General features: G+C 36.8%; 1 protein-coding gene across 3 annotated transcripts in view; it reads left to right on the top strand.

Moving 5' to 3' along the window:
- The window catches only part of XRCC4 (X-ray repair cross complementing 4), a 271873-nt gene that overhangs the window by 139038 nt on the left and 111763 nt on the right, over positions 1 to 21072 (top strand). For all 3 annotated transcript variants that reach the window (XM_006124336.5, XM_075932197.2, XM_075932196.2), the window contains 3 exons: positions 1740 to 1906; positions 6773 to 6925; positions 7690 to 7796. In XM_006124336.5, coding sequence (XP_006124398.3) covers positions 1740 to 1906; positions 6773 to 6925; positions 7690 to 7796 — 427 coding nt within the window. The remainder of the gene's footprint in view (positions 1 to 1739; positions 1907 to 6772; positions 6926 to 7689; positions 7797 to 21072) is intronic.

The raw sequence follows: 21072 nt of genomic DNA, 5'->3' as shown, positions 1-21072 counted from the left end.
TCAGGTTCATCTGCTCAGTGCTGCACTAAATCTTTATTTTTCAATTTATTTTCTAATGATTATTTACTGAAGACATTCATTTTATGATTGCTTTATTGCTTGTTTAAAGTTAAGTTGCTCAACTGAATTTACTAATTAAGTTAAAAATTGAACCTAGACTGAAGAGTTAACAGTGCTGTTGTTGGTTGTTTCAAACGATTCCTTTACATTTCTGAGCCATTTTTAGGGTTACAACAGCAGACTCTTTATGCTCTGGCCCTAAGAGTAAGATGACTCAAATTACCATTTTAGTGAGGATATGGAAATTTTGGCAGAACTGATCCATTTCTCCCTCAACATAGCAGAAAGAGCCCATAGTTCCCATTACCAACCCCTTGGCAAGATGAAATGTAGGAGGTGCCATTTCACCCTTCCCATACAAGAATCTGTGGTGTAGACTGTCAACTCTGCATGGCCCAAACTGAAAGAAAAAGTCTACCAGCAAGGCTATGTGGATCTATGTAAAATTTGATCAAGGTATATGCCCCCATATTTATTTTTCTTCCTCTTTGCCAAAAATAGTCATACTGAAAAAATCTTGACCTCAGTAGTTGGAGCAGGGCCTCCAGAGGGTTATGTGGAACAAAAGATTGAAAATTCACCACAGAAAGTTTTTTAAATCTTGCTCCACAATTTTATGTGCTGCAGTGGCATTTGTTGTGTCCACTTGTATGGCCTTATCTATCACTTCCTCTTCTTGTACTCTCAGAAGAGGTCCCAAAGAAGAGTCCAAATATAAAATAAAATAGCTTACTTTAATGTAAAACTAAATAATTTGTGCATCAAAGAATCTTGTATTTTCTCATCTTGTTCTATATTGGAACATAGAAATTAGTAACAATTGTTCTGATTTTCAGCCATTCTGCAACTCGATTTCTACATTTTTCCATAGCATCTTCAACAGCTGCTAAAATGCCCAGTCCTGTAAATCTTTACTTACGCGAGTCATTCCATTGGAAGTAATTTGGACTATCTGTATGATTAAAGGACTGCTTGCATTATTAAGGGTTTGTTGGATAGGATCTCGAAAGGGAAAGTTCATGAGATGGACTTGCTCTTTTCTGATACATCTGTAAAGTACCAAAGAAATCTGCGGTGCTATATTAAACCCAAAAGTCTTATTATTAATTTATATAATGTCATTTGACTTGTTCATATTTATATTATATGGCTGTTCTGGTTACTGCAGTAGGTGGCAAATTACTTTTTAGGTATTTCATCAGGTAGCATAAGAAGAACAATGTTATAAATTCCTGACAGCATTTATAACCTTTTCTAATAGGTCTGAACTACAATAAAACTGCTTTTTGCTCGGCACCTGAACGTCTTGTTGCATCTTCCCGCAGTTAATAGGGAGAAGCTTGTTAGTGTAGCATATTCTCTTTTTATACTGATGGAAGTGAATATCATCAGTATGCAGATAATGCGGTGATGTATATCCTATATGTACCAAAGACTGAATAAAAATGTAGATATGTTAGGTACATAAGCAAATAGTGCTTTATTACCCTTTCCATATATTTACTCAACAGGCTTCATTTTCTTCCCATTACATTATAATTTTCAACAGGAAAGTATTCAAGGATTGAATTGTACAGTATGCTGCTGCCTATTAAGATCGTGTCTGAATTTTGATTGAAACTAGGTTTTTTGACTTTTTTAGTTCCAACAAAGTAACTAAGTTTTTCCTTTTGTCCCAGTTTAGACTTGGATCACTGAAGTTACAAAAAGTCTCAAGTCCAACTGAAGTCATTAAAGAGCTGATTTGCCACTGCCTAGACTGCATAGCAGAACTACATGCCAAAAAGGAGCACTTGCAAAAGGAAAATGAAAGGCTTTTAAGTGATTGGAATGACGTGCAAGGACAGTAGGTTGAAAAATATATCAATAGGATATTCTTTATATATGTGTGCACAGTTTACCTATGCAACAAAGTGTAGGTTATACTGATGGAATAAAGAAAAGTTATTTATTAGTTCCCATAATAGAAGAACTAGAGGACACCAAATGAAGTTAATGGGTAGCAGGTTTAAAACTAATAAAAGAAAGTTCTTTTTCAAACAGCACGTAGTCAACCTGTGGAACTCCTTGCCAGAGGAGGCTGTGAAGGCTAGGACTATAACAAAGTTTAAAGAGAATCTAGATAATTTCATGGAGGTTAGGTCCATAAAAGGCTATTAGCCAGGGGATAGAAATGGTGTCCCTGGCCTCTGTTTGTCAGAGGCTGGAGATGGATGTCAGGAGACAAATCGCTTGATCATTGTCTTCGGTCCACCCTCTCTGGGGCACCTGGTGCTGGCCACTGTCGGCAGACAGGCTACTGGGCTAGATGGACCTTTGGTCTGACCCAGTACTGCCATTCTTATGTTCTTATGATGGAAACTATTTAAGATCTTTGCAAAATGAAATGCACTCATTTATTTTCTGTTGATAGTGTTTTGGGTTCTAACAGCTTGTAGGCTTCACAGGCGTAGAGGCTGCTTCTTATTTCAAGGTGGCAAGTAGCACCTCAGACTATCATCCCAACTTGATTCTAAAAAGCGTCATGCTTCTCTAAATTGTAAGATGGCTGCAATCATAGAACTTGGAAAGTATGTGCAAATAAGACTAACAGAAATGTATATGTCCATTAAGTTTACTCATTTGTGATTTCACTTTTTCATTACATTTGAAAGCTTTGTTTGAGATGAGTAGCTTATGTACATGGCCTATGGAGATGTGACTTCTATGAAGCAAATTGCATGCAGGCACCAGTGTATGACAAATTTCAGTGAAGTTTTGTGTTTTTAGCTGGTGCAATGCTGAAATGTAATCCTAGCCAACTTTGCTTAATTCTCACATAATATAGGTAATGCATACTAGAGTGAATTTTAAATAAAAAATGCCTTTTTGAGCATATGCAGAGATAATTTTTATATATATCCCACTTTGCAGCTTACTATGTGATTTATGACTTGTGTTCCTAAACAGTAACACATAACGGCTTTGAAAGATATCTGTTTACATGTATTTACTTGTTCCGTGTATATCTTTTTAACATTGCTATAATTTGCAAATGTTACATTAATAAAATAAAAAATTCCTAAACACAATAATTTAATAGGTCATAGATCTACCAAAGAATGTAACCATTTTTATATTTATTTGGACTTCTAAAAAAAACCCAAAAAACAGCCAGACAAGTTGCTACCCTTTTGTCCTATGAGATTTAAAACCTAAAAATGCATAGAAAATTAACTAGTATCATAGTACCAATTTGCCTTTCCCAGGGTCCTTCTATGTCACAATAAATGTATAATCCAGAATACTTTTCATCCCATGTCCATTCTCCCTAGTCCGGAGAGAACATATAGGTCTTGCAGCACGCTTCGAAGGTTAAGACGTGAATCCTGTACTTCTGTGGGATTATCTATTATCTAGTATAGAGGGGGCAAAGGGTAGCTCAGTGGTTTGAGCATTGGTCTGTTAAATACAGCATTGTGAGTTCAATCCTTGAGGAGGCCATTTGGGGCAAAAATCTATCAGGGATGGTACTTCGTCCTGCTGTAATGGCAGCAGACGGGACTCAATGACCTTTTAAAGTCCCTTCCAGTTCTAGGAGAAAGGCAATCATTTAGTTCTTCAAGGCCATGTGGCTCTACATAGGTGTAAGGATTTGCACTAGGCCAGGCATGTCCAAAGTCCGGCCCGCGGGCCAATTGCGGCCCGTGTTCCGGTTTAATACGGCCCCTGCTTCCTCCCCCTCTCCTGGCTCCCTGGCGCTCTTTTGAACTGGCGCACCCAGCGCACCGCTTCCGGCCGCGCTGCCGCCGCCGCCGCCCATGGCCTCTGCGGTCCTAGAGCCTGCCCTGTAAGGCACATCCGCAGTCCCGCTCCCCCGCTCGGCTGCGGATTTGCCCTGCCCCCGGGCCGCCGTGAGGCCGGCGTGCCCTGCGCTCTCCGCCCGCCTCCGACCCCGCGGGCCCTCCACCTTGGGGCTGAGAGTGCGGGGACGGCCCTCACGCATGTTCACTTCTTCAAATCTGGCCCTCTTTGAAAAAAGTTTGGACATCCCTGCACTAGGCAAATGTTTTGCAAGATTGGTGGCCATGTGCTTTTGTCATACCAACTCGGAAAGTGATTTCCAGAGTCAAGTGTCCTTGATTGAAACTGCATTGCATGAAGCCCCCCTTGACTGAATCAGGAAACTGCTATTAGTCACTTGAATAACTCAAAATGAACTCAATTGCTGTGGTACCAAACAACATTAGTTGTTGTTGACTAGTGTTGTTTTGTTTCCCCTCTAATTTGGTTACCATTCACATTGCAGGGGGAGGAATTGTCTTTTTCCTCACTGAAGGATTTGAAAAAAGTCATATTTTCCACTTGCATATAAGGTTTAAATATATAACTGGAAATAACAGTTAATTTCAATCTGTTGCAGTCAATGAAATTTCACTAAAGATTAATTTAACTTGGTATTTTAAAACCATCTTGCTTTTATGCTGAATATTTAATCAGGAAGTGGGTTTAGGCAATCCCCCTCCACCTCATGAACTGAATAAAGACATCACTGCTAATGCTTTTGACTCTTCATACTGTGCTTTAGTGTATATCTTTCCATTAAACAGCTAAAGTTCCCATGTATAGATGGAAAGTCTTCTGGTAGTTGATTAGTACATATGATCTTCTTTAAAGAATTATTGAATTGATCTATATGGTAATGGTGTTCAGCCATTTGCATTTAAATTAGATGAATTATTTATCAACTATCAAATGTATCCCAAATGCATATCACAGCAGACTAAGTTAATATTTCATAAGATCCCTTTCTATTGCCTTTTCATTTTATATATATATTTCCTGTAAATTAATGACATAAATAATATGTTTTAAATACACATTGAAAAATGTAATGCTACTACAATATTGACCCCTTTTTTGTTTTTATAATTTAATTTTTCAATAGCTGTTGAATTAAAAACCCACACATTTTAGAATAATGCTTGGGAATATTCTAACTCTGAAAAATGGTACCTTTTCCGGAATCAGGCTTTTCATCACAACTTCTTATATATTAAATCCAATGGAAGATAGAATAATAGAAATATAGGGCTGGAAGACACCTGAAGAGTCCCATCTAGTTGTCTCCCATCAAGCAGGCTTAAATACACCTGGATCATCTCTGACATTGTTCTGATATTGTCCATAAGTTTGTTGTATTTTATCATCATTTGCTGTACTATATTCTGAAGTCTGAAATGAACAGTAAGAACATTATTAGCAAGTGAGTTTATTTTTATATTACACACAAATCAGTGTTAAAAACAATTAAGGTTGCAAAGTCAAGAACTAAAATGCTAGGAAATACCAATATTAAGTTGCTTGTTAGATTATCACATTTTTCACAGAACCTCTACTTTATTCAATATGTAGGACTTTGTTATCCATATTATGGCTCCATCTCTTATTTACTGGACACATACATTTTTGATATACTATTTATTGTTATTTTTATCTTCTTGATTGAAATTTAAGTTCAATTAATTTCTTAAAAAACCAAAATTAATTTATATTTACCTATTATAAATATTTGAGGATGACCTATTCCAAAGACCTCATTCAGCAGAATTTTTTGATTTTTCACATATAGCATTAAGTATCTCTTTAAAAGTAATTTACATTAGACGTGAAAAAAAGATATTCACTCTTCAAAACAAGGGCTGTTGGTATCTTAAAATCTCAGCTCTCTAGCTGTACAACCCAAATAAAACAAACACAACATAGTGTTTGCTAGCATTGTAGTTGTTTGAATGCCCATAGGGAACTGAAATTGCCACAAATCCTGCTTCAGTAGTTCTGCTGATTGCCAAGAATCAATTTCAGTGTCCTGCAGTACAAAGCATCAAAGTCTTCAGAGGAGCAAAGGGACAATGAGTGGGCAAATGTTGATATAACATATAGATCTGCTGCTGAAATCCTAATAAATTTTCAATTAGTGGTAGTCCTGAGAACATCAGCTAGAATTTTAAAATAGTTTAAACATATTTGGAGGGGCGTGCTTTTTTTCTTTTCTATAAGTATACATTAAAAGTGCAAAGCAGAGTGAGTAGGCTCAACTCTTGAGCCCAAGAAGCTTGGCCATATCTATTTATAATCTCAATTAATGTATCTTTCTAAATTATATACACTCTGTGGAATTCACCACCTGAACCTAAATAACTCTGATATTAGTAGGTAGCTGTCTATAAAGTATGAACATAAACTAATCTCTAATAAATAGGGATTAGGGAGAGATTTTCTGTGTAGGCAGATTAGTCCATAACTACTGCCTGTAGGTGGTCTTTCATGTTCTTCTGAAGCAGCTTGTATTGGCCAATTTTGGGAACAAAATGATAAACTAGGTTGAAAGTTGATATGATCCATAATGGCATTTCCTATGTATCTCTCATCTTAACCATTACAGAACATTGTCTTAACAAACAAATAGCCTATGTCTACCCTACAAGGATCTTGAGCAAAAGGGTTTTTTTGCGCAAAACGGAAGCGGCTACAATGCTTCTTGTTGCGCAAAAACCCCTTGCGTAAAAAGCCTCCTCAGAAAATATGCTAATGACATTGTGACTCACGCTAATGAGTCTGTCATTAGCATATCCTCTGTGGCAAAAACCTTGTAGTGTAGAGAAAGCCCATAGAGGTTTTTTTTTTAAAAAAAGTTAGTAAAATATGAAGCTTCTAACTTATTACATTTTAGGCTGGAAAAATGTGTGGAAGCTAAAGAAGAACTGGAAGCAGATCTTTATAAAAGGTTTATTCTTGTGCTCAATGAAAAGAAAGCAAAGATAAGAAATTTGCAAAAGTTGTTAAAAGAAGCTCAAGAACCTGCAGAGGATACAGCACATATAAGGTATTTGTTAATTTGCCTAAAATATTTGGTGTTGTGTCTGACACATATGTAGGTTTAATTTATATTTCCTAAGCTTTAATAGATAGTAGCCTAATTGTTGTTTCAATGTAATCATAATTAATAAATCACTTTTATATAGTGTATTTTCCTTCTCAAGGATTTCAAGTGGTATAAATAACATACAATAAATATGCAAGGGGACATTTCCCTCATTTCTGAGCTAAGTTTGTGAGTTGTGAGACAGCCAAAAAAATGGCCTAGCTTCAAGGTGTTTAATTAAAAATGAACATACAGATTTCCTAAAATATGTACAATTATTTCTTAGGAGGGCGGAGGTGAAAAGGGATAGTGTTTTGTGTCAGTATACAATAGATTATCATACCCACTTCAACCTGCCTCTTAAAACCTCACTTTAAATATCTCTTAAAACCTCATTTCCTTCCTCCTTAGAAAAGTGTTATTAGTGAGATGATTGGAAATATTTACTTAAGAAGCAAATAACATTTACTTAGGAAAAAAAATCCAAACAAAAATAAAATTACAGAACTGCCAAGAGATATGCATTAAATCAAGGGCATTGTTTTAATCCATTCTGGCCCCACTTCCTTTTAGTTCTGGCCCCACTTCCATTATCTATCTAGTTGTTTATGTAAGTTGTGAACTCTTCAGGATAGGGACCTTGCATTGACCTCGGTAAAGCACTGTAGATATAGCAGCTATGTTGCAAAAATAGCAGATGGAAAATTACCTTGCTGTTTTTCTAGGGATAGCATGGCTACAGTCCAAACTGCTATTGAAAGAGAGCGAGATTATGGTGGCAGCACTGATGAGGAAAGTGAAAATTTAAATCAGCCCTCTACATTAGAATCAGGTAAGACAGAATATGTTGTGTTTATTAGAGTATTGTAAATTGGCCAATTACTTTACACGAATAAACTATAATGGAGACAAAACACTACCTGACACATTGCTTTGTGATATGCCAATTTACAAACATTAAAAATAAAAAAAAGACCTCTGATGAACCAGAGTATAATGCAGGCATTTCAAATTAAAGAAAGGAAGATTTAAAAGGCATGTGGAAAAAATAATGAAGGAGATGTCTTGTTTATAAAATGACAGATTACGTATTTTGCATAACTAATAGACATCTAACAGTAACTGAACATTTTTACGATGTGAATAGTCAAAAACTACATTTTAAGTTCCAGGAATCATTATGTACACATGAGGATTTCTGGAATTTAAAATGCAATTAATTGCTGATATTTCATAGTCTGTTTAAAAAAAAAAAAAAGGTTTTAACTGCATTCAGGAGAGTTTTTTGCTCGATTATTGGATTTCACAACAGGAGCTAAACTATTTTTATAACATCCAGCAGAATTCATTGAAACTTACAGGGGGGATGCTCTTAGCCTCAGGTTGTTAAATGTGAAAATTAATTGGATTAATCTGCCTAAGACTGGAGAAGTGTGAGTACATAGTACACAAGAATTATCCATTTCACAGTACACTGTATAAAGCGTTGCACAAATGAATTCTCAGTTTGGTGTGCCAAAGACTCTGTGCGCAACTCTTTTTAGAGGCAATGCTGTTGGGGCAGATAAACTGCCTTACATTGATAGCTACCATATACTTAATGATTTCCCTTCAAGATTGTTGGGTTTGTATGGTTTCTGTCACCCCAGCCATTTATCTCTACTATAAGATAAGCTAATCAAAGAAAGATATCAGCAGATAACATAGTGCACATGGTTGTTGTGTTCTATGTGCACTAAGGTTTTCAGTCACCTCACTAATAATGTGATTAGTCTTCCCCTCTGTAGTATGGGTGTATCGATTTGTTGAAAACCATCTAATACAATTGACGTAGGTAATAGATTTAGAAAATAGCCAATAGTCTACATTTAAAGTGAAGAAACAATGTGAAGTGCAGACACTAACCACAGAAATAAATTTCTGTTGAAAAGCTGGCATGTAAAGTATCTCTTTAGTTGATAAATCTTTTTTTTTTTTTTTTGAATCACTATTTCATCAGTGGCATAGATAATGTCTTGAAAAATACTTCATTTGGTAAAATGGCACAGAGAAGGGAAAGGTCTTCAGATATCAACTTTTTTCTAGATCCGGTAATAACTATTTTGCTAGATAGAATTTGTATGACAGATATCAGGGCACCATTTCCTTTATCTGCCTATCATGGGAAACTGAATTTAATGCCTTGTGTTGTAGGGAGACTAGCATGTGCATAACCTTTTGAGTCATGAAGCATGCTCACGCCATTGCCTCTGAGTCAGATATGTTCAGAATTGCTTTCTGTCACTACACAGAGAAAGGAACACGAATGTGATGTTCAGGTTACAAACTTAAAACTGTTTCAGAGTAATGCATTTTAAAAGTTTTTCATCGCAATGTTAACTCTGTGACACTAAAGACTCTGAGACTCTGAACAGATAATGCTTCCTGGTTCTAGAGACAAGTTTCCTCCATACATGGTTTTCCCTTCCCACAAGAAAAAAAGTGTACTGCCTCTACAGTATTGGCTTCTTTTCCAAGTGACCTACTTCAGGCCTTTAAGACTGTTTAGAAATGTATGCCGGGGTATACGTAGGGACTGAACGTACCCTGAAGAGGAGGTGAGTGGTTTAGCTACACAAAAGATTAAGGCAAGGTATCCTAACATGTATAGACTAAGACAAAAAACTGAGATAAATGACTTATGTAGCACCTTATAGGTTTCATGGTATTTGTTACTTTCCCTTGTAACTTGTTCCTGATATCTCCAATAAAACATCCCTATTCATTATTGTATCAAACCATCTTATCTTGTACTATACTGAAATATATCTGTATTAGGGTGACCAAAGAGCAAGTGTGAAAATTCAGGAGTGATAGACCCTTTAGAAGACAAAGCCCCAAATACACCTGTAAATTTCTATAGCATTAGCTTATGAGCATGTCTTTAGAAGTGTTCCAATAAACACAGGCTAATGTCCAAAATAAATAATAGTGAGCGTCTTGCCATTTTCCAGTGCTGTAAAGTGCAAATGTTTTCAGCCTTCTCACTCAGGTTCTCATTGTGAGGATTATATGTTGTGCCTTCAGGAGGTTATGGCCCTTTCCATTTAATTAGTTTTCTTGTGTAGTCCAAACCACCAATGGCTAGATGCTGCTGGTTATTAAGCTTTGATCCAAGTTATTAAAGAAATGTCTGTTATAACAGCACCCAACTGTGCTGCTGCGGTTAAAATGCCGTCTGTCAGAGCTTCTCTCTTAAAGCCTGTTTAAGGAGTTTGGAATTTGGGCATTTTAATTCACTTCAAGCTGAAGTGATCTCCCTTCCCCCTCTCCAGTATGATTGAAATTGATTTGTCCTCTTCTTTTTTATTTTCTTTTTAAAAATGAATTGAATCAATTTTTTCTTTTATGATTTGAGATGCATTTTCCTTAAGTTGTAGTGAAAATCTACTTTCTAATGTAACCAGACATTTTGCAGGCACGTTGGATTTGCATTTGTAAAACTGCTCCCATTTGCATAAAATACCAGGTCTGTGATTCAAAATGCAGACATACTGCTGCTTTTACAAACTGTATATTTTCCTTTCACAGTCCTATTGTTTCAATGTTCATTAAGGGGAAGGGTTAAGAGAACATAGCTATATTAACATTTGAAAACAGCCTGCTCTGCATACACCTGCCTCTTCTATTGAACATTCCTTATTATGTTGATATTAACATTGTGGTACACTTGCAAGTCCTAATCTCTGAATGAGTTGTTACAGTTTATTGAATAAAACTACTAGAATGTCAATAATTTTCTGTGATTACTGAAAGAACCTTTCACATTACTAAATTTTATGAGTAAGCAAATAAGCAAAGTAGTTAATCACAACATACGTTTTCTTCTTAAACCCTTGTACTCCTAGTGGAGCATAGGCCATCTACAAAGGTACGTCTAGAGTATACATTTCTTTCAAAAGAAGCTTTTTCAAAAGAATCTTTCGAAAAAGCTTCTTTTGAAACAGATCGTCTCAACAGCCACAACTTTTTCAAAAAAGCAGACCGCTTTTTCGAAAGAGAGCACCCAGGCAATTTGGACGCTCTCTTTCAAAAAAGCCCTGTTTGTGGCCTCTTCCTTGTAAAATGAGGTTTACCGCTGTCGAAAAACCTGCTGCGTTTTTTCAATTAAATTTCAAAAGAATGTGGCAACAGTCTTGATGCAAGTGAAGTTTTTTTTTAAAAAAGGCCACTTTTGGGGGGGGGGGGGGAATGTAATCTAGACATAGCCCAAGTCTTCTCCACTTCATTGTGTCTTGAGACAAAACTTCTAGCTTACTCCAAGAGTACCCCTGTTGTTGTCCTTCAGTCTCAGAAGATCTTCTCCAGGTTGTACACAGTCTTCCACTTTTGTGTTTTCCTTGTGGGTTCCGTGTGAGAGCTTGATGGACTATGCTGGGTGATGTGATGGTTTTCTGAGAGTGTTGTCTAGCCATCCCCACTTTCTTCTCTTGATTTGAATGTCAAGTGGTTCTTGTCCTGCTCTGTTCCAAAGCTCCTCATTTGTGACAAAATCTTGTCATTTGATGTACTAGACCATTTTTGTTTAGTTGTGACTGCATTGGTTCATAGCATACTAGCAAATGTTCTGCAGTGTATTTTATAAATCTTAGTATGTTGTAGTGATGGCCCAGCATCTCATTATAGCACTGCCCTGATACATTTTAGAAAATTAGGGAGAAGCCATTGCTTTTTGGTATGCAAATCATGGCAATGGGTGTGTTACTAATTCACTACTTGCCAAGATTCTACTTTGGTACCTGTATTTGTATATCTACTTATAGTGGTATTTGGAAAAAGACCATGAACTCATCAAATTCTGAGGTCCAACCTTGATGCACTTCCATGAATATATTTTATTTTGTCTATTTTAAGACAATATTAAAACAAAAAAGTAGTTCAAATAAAGAAGCAATATAGCTTTTTTGTTGGAGTGAAGAAGAAAAAATTGTATGAGTAGCATTCCTTTTCCTTTAGTATTTCACATGTGTACAATAGTACTAATGACTCTTCTAAACGCAAGCTGACTCTATTTGATAGTGACCTGGAAAAATGAAACCAGAAAGACCTCGCTGTAAGTCATACTTCACAAAGCTAAAAATATACAGTGCTAGTGCTGATTCAAGTGGGTTGTTTTACAGTAGACATGGTTCTGAAACAAAACCTTGAGTCGGAACAGTCCTAAACTCTCGAACAGGATTCATGTTCCAAGCAAGGAATCCTTTTTTAAATAGAATTAGCACTTGCAAAGGTATCCTTTAATCAATGGAAAGAATCCATTCTTGAGTTAGAGTGGTTGAGAAGGATCTATAATCCTGTACAACTGGGTAAAGCCTTTGTTTTCAGTCTTTGAAGAAGGTTGTGCATTAGGTGCAATTAACAAAGCCAGACTAAAGTCCGTGGACTAGAGAATCCTGTTTTCTGGGATCTTTAAAATATCAGCATACTCAGCTATAATTTGGTAGAAGAACATAATGCCTGCAACTGATTGCAATGTTAAAAACAACAATTTTCTTTTTAAAATGAATCCTTGATATAGTGTCTTTTTAGATTTCAGGTTTAATTCTTTGCATGTGCTCTATTATGGCCCTGGTGGTATAGCCTTTTTCACAGAGTCTCGATCAATAAAGCAGAGCTTAACTTGAAATAAGCCTCACAAATTGAGCTACACAAATTGTGTAGCTTATTTCAAAAAAACTTATTTCAAAATTGGGAGCTTCTACACAGCACTTATTTTGAAATAGAGCACCCTTCCTCCAACTTCCCTGACTCCTCATACAATGAGGGTTACAGGAATCAGTATAAGAAGTCCTCTAGCTTGACAGTATTTCAGCGTTATTTTGAAGTAACTGCCTGCTGTGTAGACGTGGACTGTTATTTTGAAATAATAGTAATTATTTCAAAATAATGTTGCTGTGTAGATGTACCCATAGAGAACTGTGAAAATCCATGTTTTCCACTTGCTTTTACCTTGATTTATCCTCACAAAGAAAAACACGTTCAAGCCAGTCATTCTTCCAGACAAAAATACCCATACTCCCTCTGATTCTTGATACCAGTTTTCCTGCTTATCAGTTACCTTTGTGCTTCTTTATACAACATCTTTTATGCATAGAACACCCTCTTGAACTGATCTCTAAGGTTATCTTCAGTCAAGCCCTTTTGTCATTTTTGAAATGATTGTACATTGAGGTTAATAGATTTTTAAAAAGAATCAGGTAATGTGGCCTGAGAGAACAGTATGGAGTTAGAAGTCAGGAACTCCTGAGTTCCAATACTCTCTTACTATACAGTACTGGCCTTGGACAAGTCACTCAACTTTTCCACGTGTTTCCTGATTTGTAAAAAGAAATAATACTTATGCATCTACCTGACAGGGATATTGTGAGGGTTTATTAGTTAATATCCATACAGTGTTTTGGATATGTGAAACACTGTGTAAATGTCAAGCATTCCTGCTGAGGTAAGGCTATAAAAAACGATTTAGAGATTTTTTTTCTAGTGAGTTTTGATCAGTGCTTAAAATAGAAAAGAGGAATAGGTATCTCACTGCTTGCTAGCTGAAAGAAGCTGAGGGGAGAAAATGTAGCATACTCCTAATTTTTAGTTCAGATTGTACTAGGGTAGAATGTGTATGCCTCTTTGTGCATAGATTTTGGCAACTGAGTGTTTGATTACAGAAATGGCAAAGAAAGCAAAGGGATTTGTTACCTTTTTCTACCATACTGCAATAATTGCAAAGCATAATTGTAAATTTTTGAGCAGCAAAGAATTAATGGGAATTTTTGAATTTTCAGATTATCTTATGATCTTCCACAATGCAGTGAATTACTAGGAAACCTGGAAAAGGGTGATTTATTCAGATAGCTCCAAAATACCTGTTTAACTCGATAACTGAACTAGCACTATTCATATAGTTCATTTGCTACAGAAACCTTTTAAAAGTGAGAATAATAGAAACATAATAAAGAAGAATGTTGGTTTTGTAATGCACAGTCGGTGACATAGATAAAACTTTTCAAATGTATATGAACTCAAAAGGCACATAACTCTTAAAAGAATAATACAGATTGAATCTCTCTAGTCCGGCACTCTCTGGTCCGGCAAAATCCTTGGTCCAGCATGATTTTAGTTAGCTGGATGTCCTCTTATTATGGGTGTGGCTAGGTTTCCTGCACTCCCATAAAATTTGTTTTTTGCCACCAGTCATGGGTCACAGTGTTCTGTGTTCCTGTTTAGCTCTAATTTACCTCTAAATGTTTTTTAAGAGCCCAGTAAGCAGTGGAAGTGTTGACAATGCTGCTAGACAATGTTGATCTCCCATGGTTCATCAAATTCTCTGGTTCAGCACCGGTCAAGTACGAAGGGTGCTGCACTAGAGAGATTCAATATGTATTAAAAAATTAATGGAAAGTCTGCCTTATCTTCACTTTGGTTTGGATTAGACTAAAATCTATTAGGGTGCTTCAACTTTTTACTGTATAGCTCATTTTACTATTTTTGAATTTAAGTTCACATCTATGATGATAGGTTCTCTCATAAAACAAGTTCCCTTTTTGTCCTATGGATTATTAGTTCAAAGAAGCAGCATATATATCAATATGAAAGATGTTGACAACGAAGTACAGAAGTAGATAAATTATTTTTTTTTAAAGAAGCTTTAATTATCATCAGTCCTCAGCAATGAAGAAAAATCCACAGGAATGACTTGGCATGATGCCAGAATGCACTGGTAAGTGCCACTACCCGACTACTTCTATCTTTGAAAAACAGGTACAGTGAGCTTCATGCTGGAAAAGCTTAGAAAGCTCTCTTCGTCTTCATGATGTAAAGATCTCCATAGGGCACTTTCCCCAGATTTGCATAACATGAAATATGCACACTTGAAGTTGGGTGTCAAAGCTTTGTGAAATATAGTGAGCATGGAAAAAGGGTTTTAAAGTAAGACAGCAGCAGCAACAAACAAAAATTACTGCTCTGAAAATTCATTTAAAATTCATGTTCTAATTTCTATTATACGGTTTTCTAGCTATTTCATATTTGTTTCTAAAGATAAATATGAAATATATTTAGTGTGTGTATTTCTGACTAATATACAGAAGTGCTCCAGAGAGAAACTGTTTCTTCAAAACCCCTTGTGCAAGACAATCACACATTATATTTCTGTATAACAAATCTTTTGAAAGACATCTACTTATGTGCAACCTTACAAAAAGCAAGCACTTTTCAAAACTGAAGTTGTCAGCTGCAATTTTATTCATATTAGCACTGTAACTTACTGTTAAAAGGAAAAAGAGACACAAAGTCAAAAAAAGAGCATAATCAACTTCACAGAGAAGAAGAATCCAATGTATGTGATACTGGAGAAAGGTAGTTTGGATTTATCACAAAACATTCTCTGATGTTTGATAATAAATATTGTAGACATTGGATATCTTTCACTAAGCATAAATTAAGTCTCTGCTTTACAGGTGTATGACAATGATAATATAGGTCTGTACATCCTGAACATTGCTAACTACAGCTTCTGCTGCTTCAGAAATTGAGAATTTAGCAGTACCTGAAGAATGATGGGTGTAAGGCAACCTATGATTGCAGGCAGGTGGATTAATCTTTCTGCACTTTCCTAACCCAATTCATAATTATAAAATGATATTTTTTCTAGTTTTGCAGATGGCAGTTATTAGATTGATTTAGCTCACCTGGGATTAACCAGCATGCTAAAATTATTGATGTTAGTTCTGTATTGCTCATAACTCCCACTAGCACATCTTTGGGACAATGTTTTTTAAAAAAACAAACAGATATGTAGAGAGTTAGGCACTAAGTGAGCTGCTGGATAGCCAAACTTCTGAAAATCTAGTCACTTATTTAGCTGTTTAAATATGGTAACCATTTAAAAAAAATTGCATGGGAGTTCTGGGTTTGCAAAGAATGCAGGACAAACCATTTCTGGAAAGAAAGTGTCTGTCAACTGCATTCAAAACTACACGGCATAATTTCATAAAATGGGATACATTAAAATGTTGTATCTTTATGTGTCTAATGGCTTTCACATATCAAGAAAGAAGCTTAACTGATTAAGGCTTTTAAGCATAAAAACCAAAGCAAGACGTGCTTAGATTCAAAATATGAATAAATAAAAATTGACAATTAAAAACAGTTGAATTCCCAATACAGCTAATCAAATATTACATTATATATATATATATATATATATATATATATATATATATATATATATATATATATATATATATATATATATATATATATAATCTTCAGTTATTTTACATAGTTTTTTGTAAAATGTGTATCATTAACTAGACAATTCACTTGAAACTTTACCACTCCCATTTATTTCAATATGTAAAAGTGTTGCTCTGTGACTTAAAGGAGAATTTCATAAATCTGATAAGAAATACCTTTGAAGTTTTTCTTTTTTTTTAGGAATCATATAATAAAAACACCAAGTCATTTCCCAAAAGGTGTCTTAAAAGAAATGTCTCACTGCCAACAGAAAGGGAAAGACCTGGAACACCTTCATGAGAACTGAGATTGGGTTTTGTGCATCACTAATCAGCATACATTACTGCCTAAAAAAAATGTAAATGAAGCAACTAGTTGCCATTTGAAGGAGTATGTACATAATATCAACAATTCCAATTTGCACTATTATCAGGGAGAGGAAAGGGAGGAATCCTACAAGCAGCTCATAATATAGAGCTCTACTAATGAGAGTCTCATTTACCTCATTCAAATTCTACTGTTCGAAAGTAGAGGAAAACAATTTTATTGCACCATCAAATACTCATAGATAGCCTGTTCGTTTTCTCAACGAAGGTGCTTTTCCACAGGGCGCAAAGAAACAGAAAACACTTCTTACCATTTTATTTAGGAGATTCATATTGTATTAGTTCTTGAGCCTAAAAATGTCGATAAGACAATTTAATACTTGGCATATGGCTTCAGTCTATTTGAAGCAAATTAGGAGTATAATGCAAACTAGGAATATCAATCATTGTACTTGCCAGTGTGTTCGAAAAAGTAAAGCATACTATTTTATAAGTCTCACGTTTGTAATTATTACTTGACTCTGCTTTCATTGCCATAACATAGTAACAATGTATAACTGTTTATTTTTTATTTGTTAAACAAAGCTCAGCAGTTTATGGTTCTCATTTGGTAAAATCACCTGCTTATCTCTGAACTATAAAGTGTACTTTATATTGCTTGTTGTGCATCAGCCTGCATCATAACACTTATTTAAACATTGCTCTATGGTCCAAATTAGTATTAAAAGCACTCTATTCATTACTTGTTTCTTGGCTAAAATCTGCCACTTACTCACTGATTACATTAAATATGATTAATTGTAGGCTGCCTGCAAGCCCCAGTTCCTTCATTTTACAACAGCAAATCTGAGTCACAATTCCCAGTGCTAACTAATTTTATAATGTGTAACAAGGTGTGCTTACTTTAACTCCTTGCAAAACAACACTGCTTTATTTGCATGGTAGTTCAGCAGAAATGACCCATTTTATAGAAGATTTAAAATGTTGCCCCACCTCCCCCTTGAAGCTATTTACTAAATCCTTCGAATTTCTATTCATGGTCATATGCAGCAAAAAGCTCCTTAAATCTATATGATGCCTCTTCAGTCTCTGCCTTCTACCACTGTCTTGAATAAAACATACTTATTAATCTAAATTAGCCCTCCACCCCAAAAATTACATAATTAAATGTTTAATTATAATCATATTGTTACAGCACTCAACAGTATTATGAAAGCTAAGAACCTGGCAGGATTATTGAGGCCAGATGCTCAGCTGGTATAATTTGGACAGTGATGTGATACTGATTTATACCAGCTGAAGAGCTGATCCCCCAACATCTAGAGAAGTCAACAAGATAGATAGTGGAACTTCAAAGAAAAATTTTAGCTACTCAGAAAACAAGGTGGCAATTGGCTCATTCTGAACAACTGTTGGAAACTTAGCTATGGTAAAAAGGAGCTATCATAGACGTGCCCATAAGCAGAAGAAAAGGACCTTGGGACTGATAACCTGAGTTATTGACTTCAATTTACTGAATTAGGCTTTATGTTAGGCCAGGTATTCATTTCAGATTCTCAGTAAGTGTGGTTACTGCCACAGGGTGCTTGGGGCCCTTTAAGAGGGAAGAGGCCAGTGCACTTGTGACTGGTGAGCTTACATCCCCTATTAGGCTTAAAACAGGGCACCTGAGCTCTACAGGGAAACAGAATGAACAACAGAGAGTTGCTTGGGAGAGAGACCTGCAGAAAGCCCTACACCGCCTCCTTGGAAAGATGGAGGAATTGTCATGAATCCAGTAGAGGGATATACCTTCTTGTTCCAGAGAGCCAGGGCTGGAGAGGGCTCAAGGCTCTGAAGAGCAACAGAGAGAGATGCTTGCTGGTTCTCTGAGCCTTACAAATGAAACCAGAAGGCCAGAGAAAGCTCAAGGTTTGGATGAGACCTGATGAGAAAAGTTGGAGCTGCAGAAATACTAAGAATGGTCAGAGACTCATGGACTATTCATTGATGGACTGCTGGGGACTTCCTTTGTATAGTATATACATACAGGGGTTTCTTTTATAGTAAAGTAACCCCACAAAAGCTATTTAAAGTCAAAGACTGTGGAAGCTATTTCTGGGAACCATTGGAAGGGAAACTGAGGCAGACACACAAGCATGACATGGCCCTTCACAGGAGGGCACTCCAGGTGAGGGTTCACCTTTTGACGCCTTTGTTATTGGTACTACTACTACATGGGATGAATGGGTATGTTGGATCTGTGGTGCTACTTATGTCAAATGCATTGTTTGATAGCCAAGCTCTCTGATGTGGCACGTAAAAAAGAAAATCATTAGTGTAAAAGGAACACAGTCATAAACTTAACGGAGGAAAAGTAAAATATCCCGCACTATGTCCAGTAACTTTGACAGGAGTCCTTCTAACTCCCTTCCCACACACTAGTGAAAATAGTCTGTTGGCCAGACCATGCTGATCCATGAAACTCCATGAACAGTTTGAATCAGTGAGTAACATTAGTTCAAGTGTATCTTTGCAGGTCTGTGTCTCATCCCAAGAAAGCTGCTTGTCTAGTCCTACCTAGAGGCACCTAAACTCCACCTAAACTCAATAATTCATTTTTATTAAGGTGCTGGGTAGGCAGTACCTCACTGAAGTCAACTCAGCTCTGTTGTCTTTTGTGACAAGTCTTGAAACAAAGTCCTCATTCTACATTGTCTCTTGGAGGGAAGAGCCAAGAGCACTTAACATCCTTAAGTAGAGTCCTAGCTGTTTGGAAAATGAACTCTTTGTCATAAATCAAAAGCTTTTTCCCTCTCCAATCTCCCCTTTCTATTACCCTGTACAATCTGAGTTCATGTATAGTTATGACTCCTTAAATGTCACTGTAGGAACTGTGGATGGATAGTCTATGCAAATGGATCTCTTTGGCAGTACTTTCCCCTTGTTCATCAACAGAGGAATTTGAGAACTCTTTATGCCCTTAAAGTTTACATGTGCAAGAAACACTTAGGACTTTTGACACCCAAAGCAGTATGTAATTTATTCCAGGGACTCAGATGGTGGTGAAGATGTTTAATGATGATGAAGGAGATACATTTACTTCTCCTCTGTGGACTGAGATAAAGATGATTTGAAAGTGGATAAGCTGGAGACTGATTTTAGTTGCTTGCCTCAGAAATCCAATTTTCATGGAAGAAATGCTTACCATGAAAGACCTCACAACATAGCTAATCATTAACCAGACAGTCAGTCCAGCTATTGCAAATCAACGACATATTTGTGTCGTCAGACCAAAAGGTGAAAGTAAATTTGTGCAGTCAAGAAAAGATTCTGTCATCCTATGACGCATGATAAATATTGGAGGATTATCAGTGAGATTTCTCAAGGACAGAAAGAGTTTTTCAAGCATTCCATAGAGTCTGGCTATGTGGACTCTCTACTCAGACCCTATACCACCAGCACTCCCAGTTATTTCCGTGACACTACGGATTTCCTGAGAAAACTACAATGCATAGGTGATCTTCCAGAAAACACCATCCTAGCCACCATGGATGTAGAGGCTCTCTACACAAACATACCACATGCAGATGGAGTACAAGCTGTCAGGAACAGTATCCCTGATGATGCCACAGCACAGCTGGTGGCTGAACTCTGTGAATGTATCTTCACACACAACTATTTCAGATTTGGTGACAACATATACCTCCAGACCAGTGGCACTGCTATGGGCACCCGCATGGCCCCACAATACGCCAACATTTTTATGGCTGATCTGGAACAACGCTTCCTCAGCTCTCATCCACTTACACCCCTTCACTTACGCCCCTTCTCTACCTACGCTACATAGATGACATCTTCATCATCTGGACCCATGGGAACGTGACTGGAAGAATTTCACCATGATTTCAACAGCTTCCACCCCACCATCAACCTCAGCATGGACCAGTCTACATGGGAGATCCATTTCCTGGACACCACGGTGCAAATAAGTGACGGTCACATCAATACCACCCTATACCGAAAGCCTACCGACCTCTATGCTTACCTGCATGCCTCCAGTTTCCATCCCGGACACACCACATGATCCATTGTTTACAGCCAAGCACTGAGGTACAACCGCATATGCTCTAACCCCTCAGACAGAGACCTACACCTACAAGATCTTCCACAAGCATTCTGTAAACTACGATACCCACACGAGGAAGTGAGGAGGCAGATTGACAGAGCCAGACGTGTACCCAGAAGCCTTCTGCTACGGGACAAGCCCAAGAAAGAAACCAACAGAACACCACTGGCCATCACCTACAGTCCTCAGCTAAAACCTCTCCAATGCATCATTAGTGATCTTCAACCCATCCTGGACAATGATCCCTCGCTTTCACAGGCCTTGGGAGATAGGCCAGTCCTTGCCCACAGACAACCCGCCAACCTGAAGCATATTCTCACCAGCAACTATACACCACACCATAATAACTCAAACTCAGGAACCAATCCTTGCAACAAACCCGGTGCCAACTCTGCCCACATATATAC

The sequence above is a fragment of the Pelodiscus sinensis genome, chromosome 6, assembly GCF_052426305.1.
Source record: "Pelodiscus sinensis isolate ZL-2025 chromosome 6, ASM5242630v1, whole genome shotgun sequence".
Classification (NCBI taxonomy): domain Eukaryota; kingdom Metazoa; phylum Chordata; order Testudines; family Trionychidae; genus Pelodiscus; species Pelodiscus sinensis.
The sequence above is the reverse complement of the archived record's forward strand: the minus strand, read 5'-3'. Positions and strand labels throughout refer to the sequence as shown.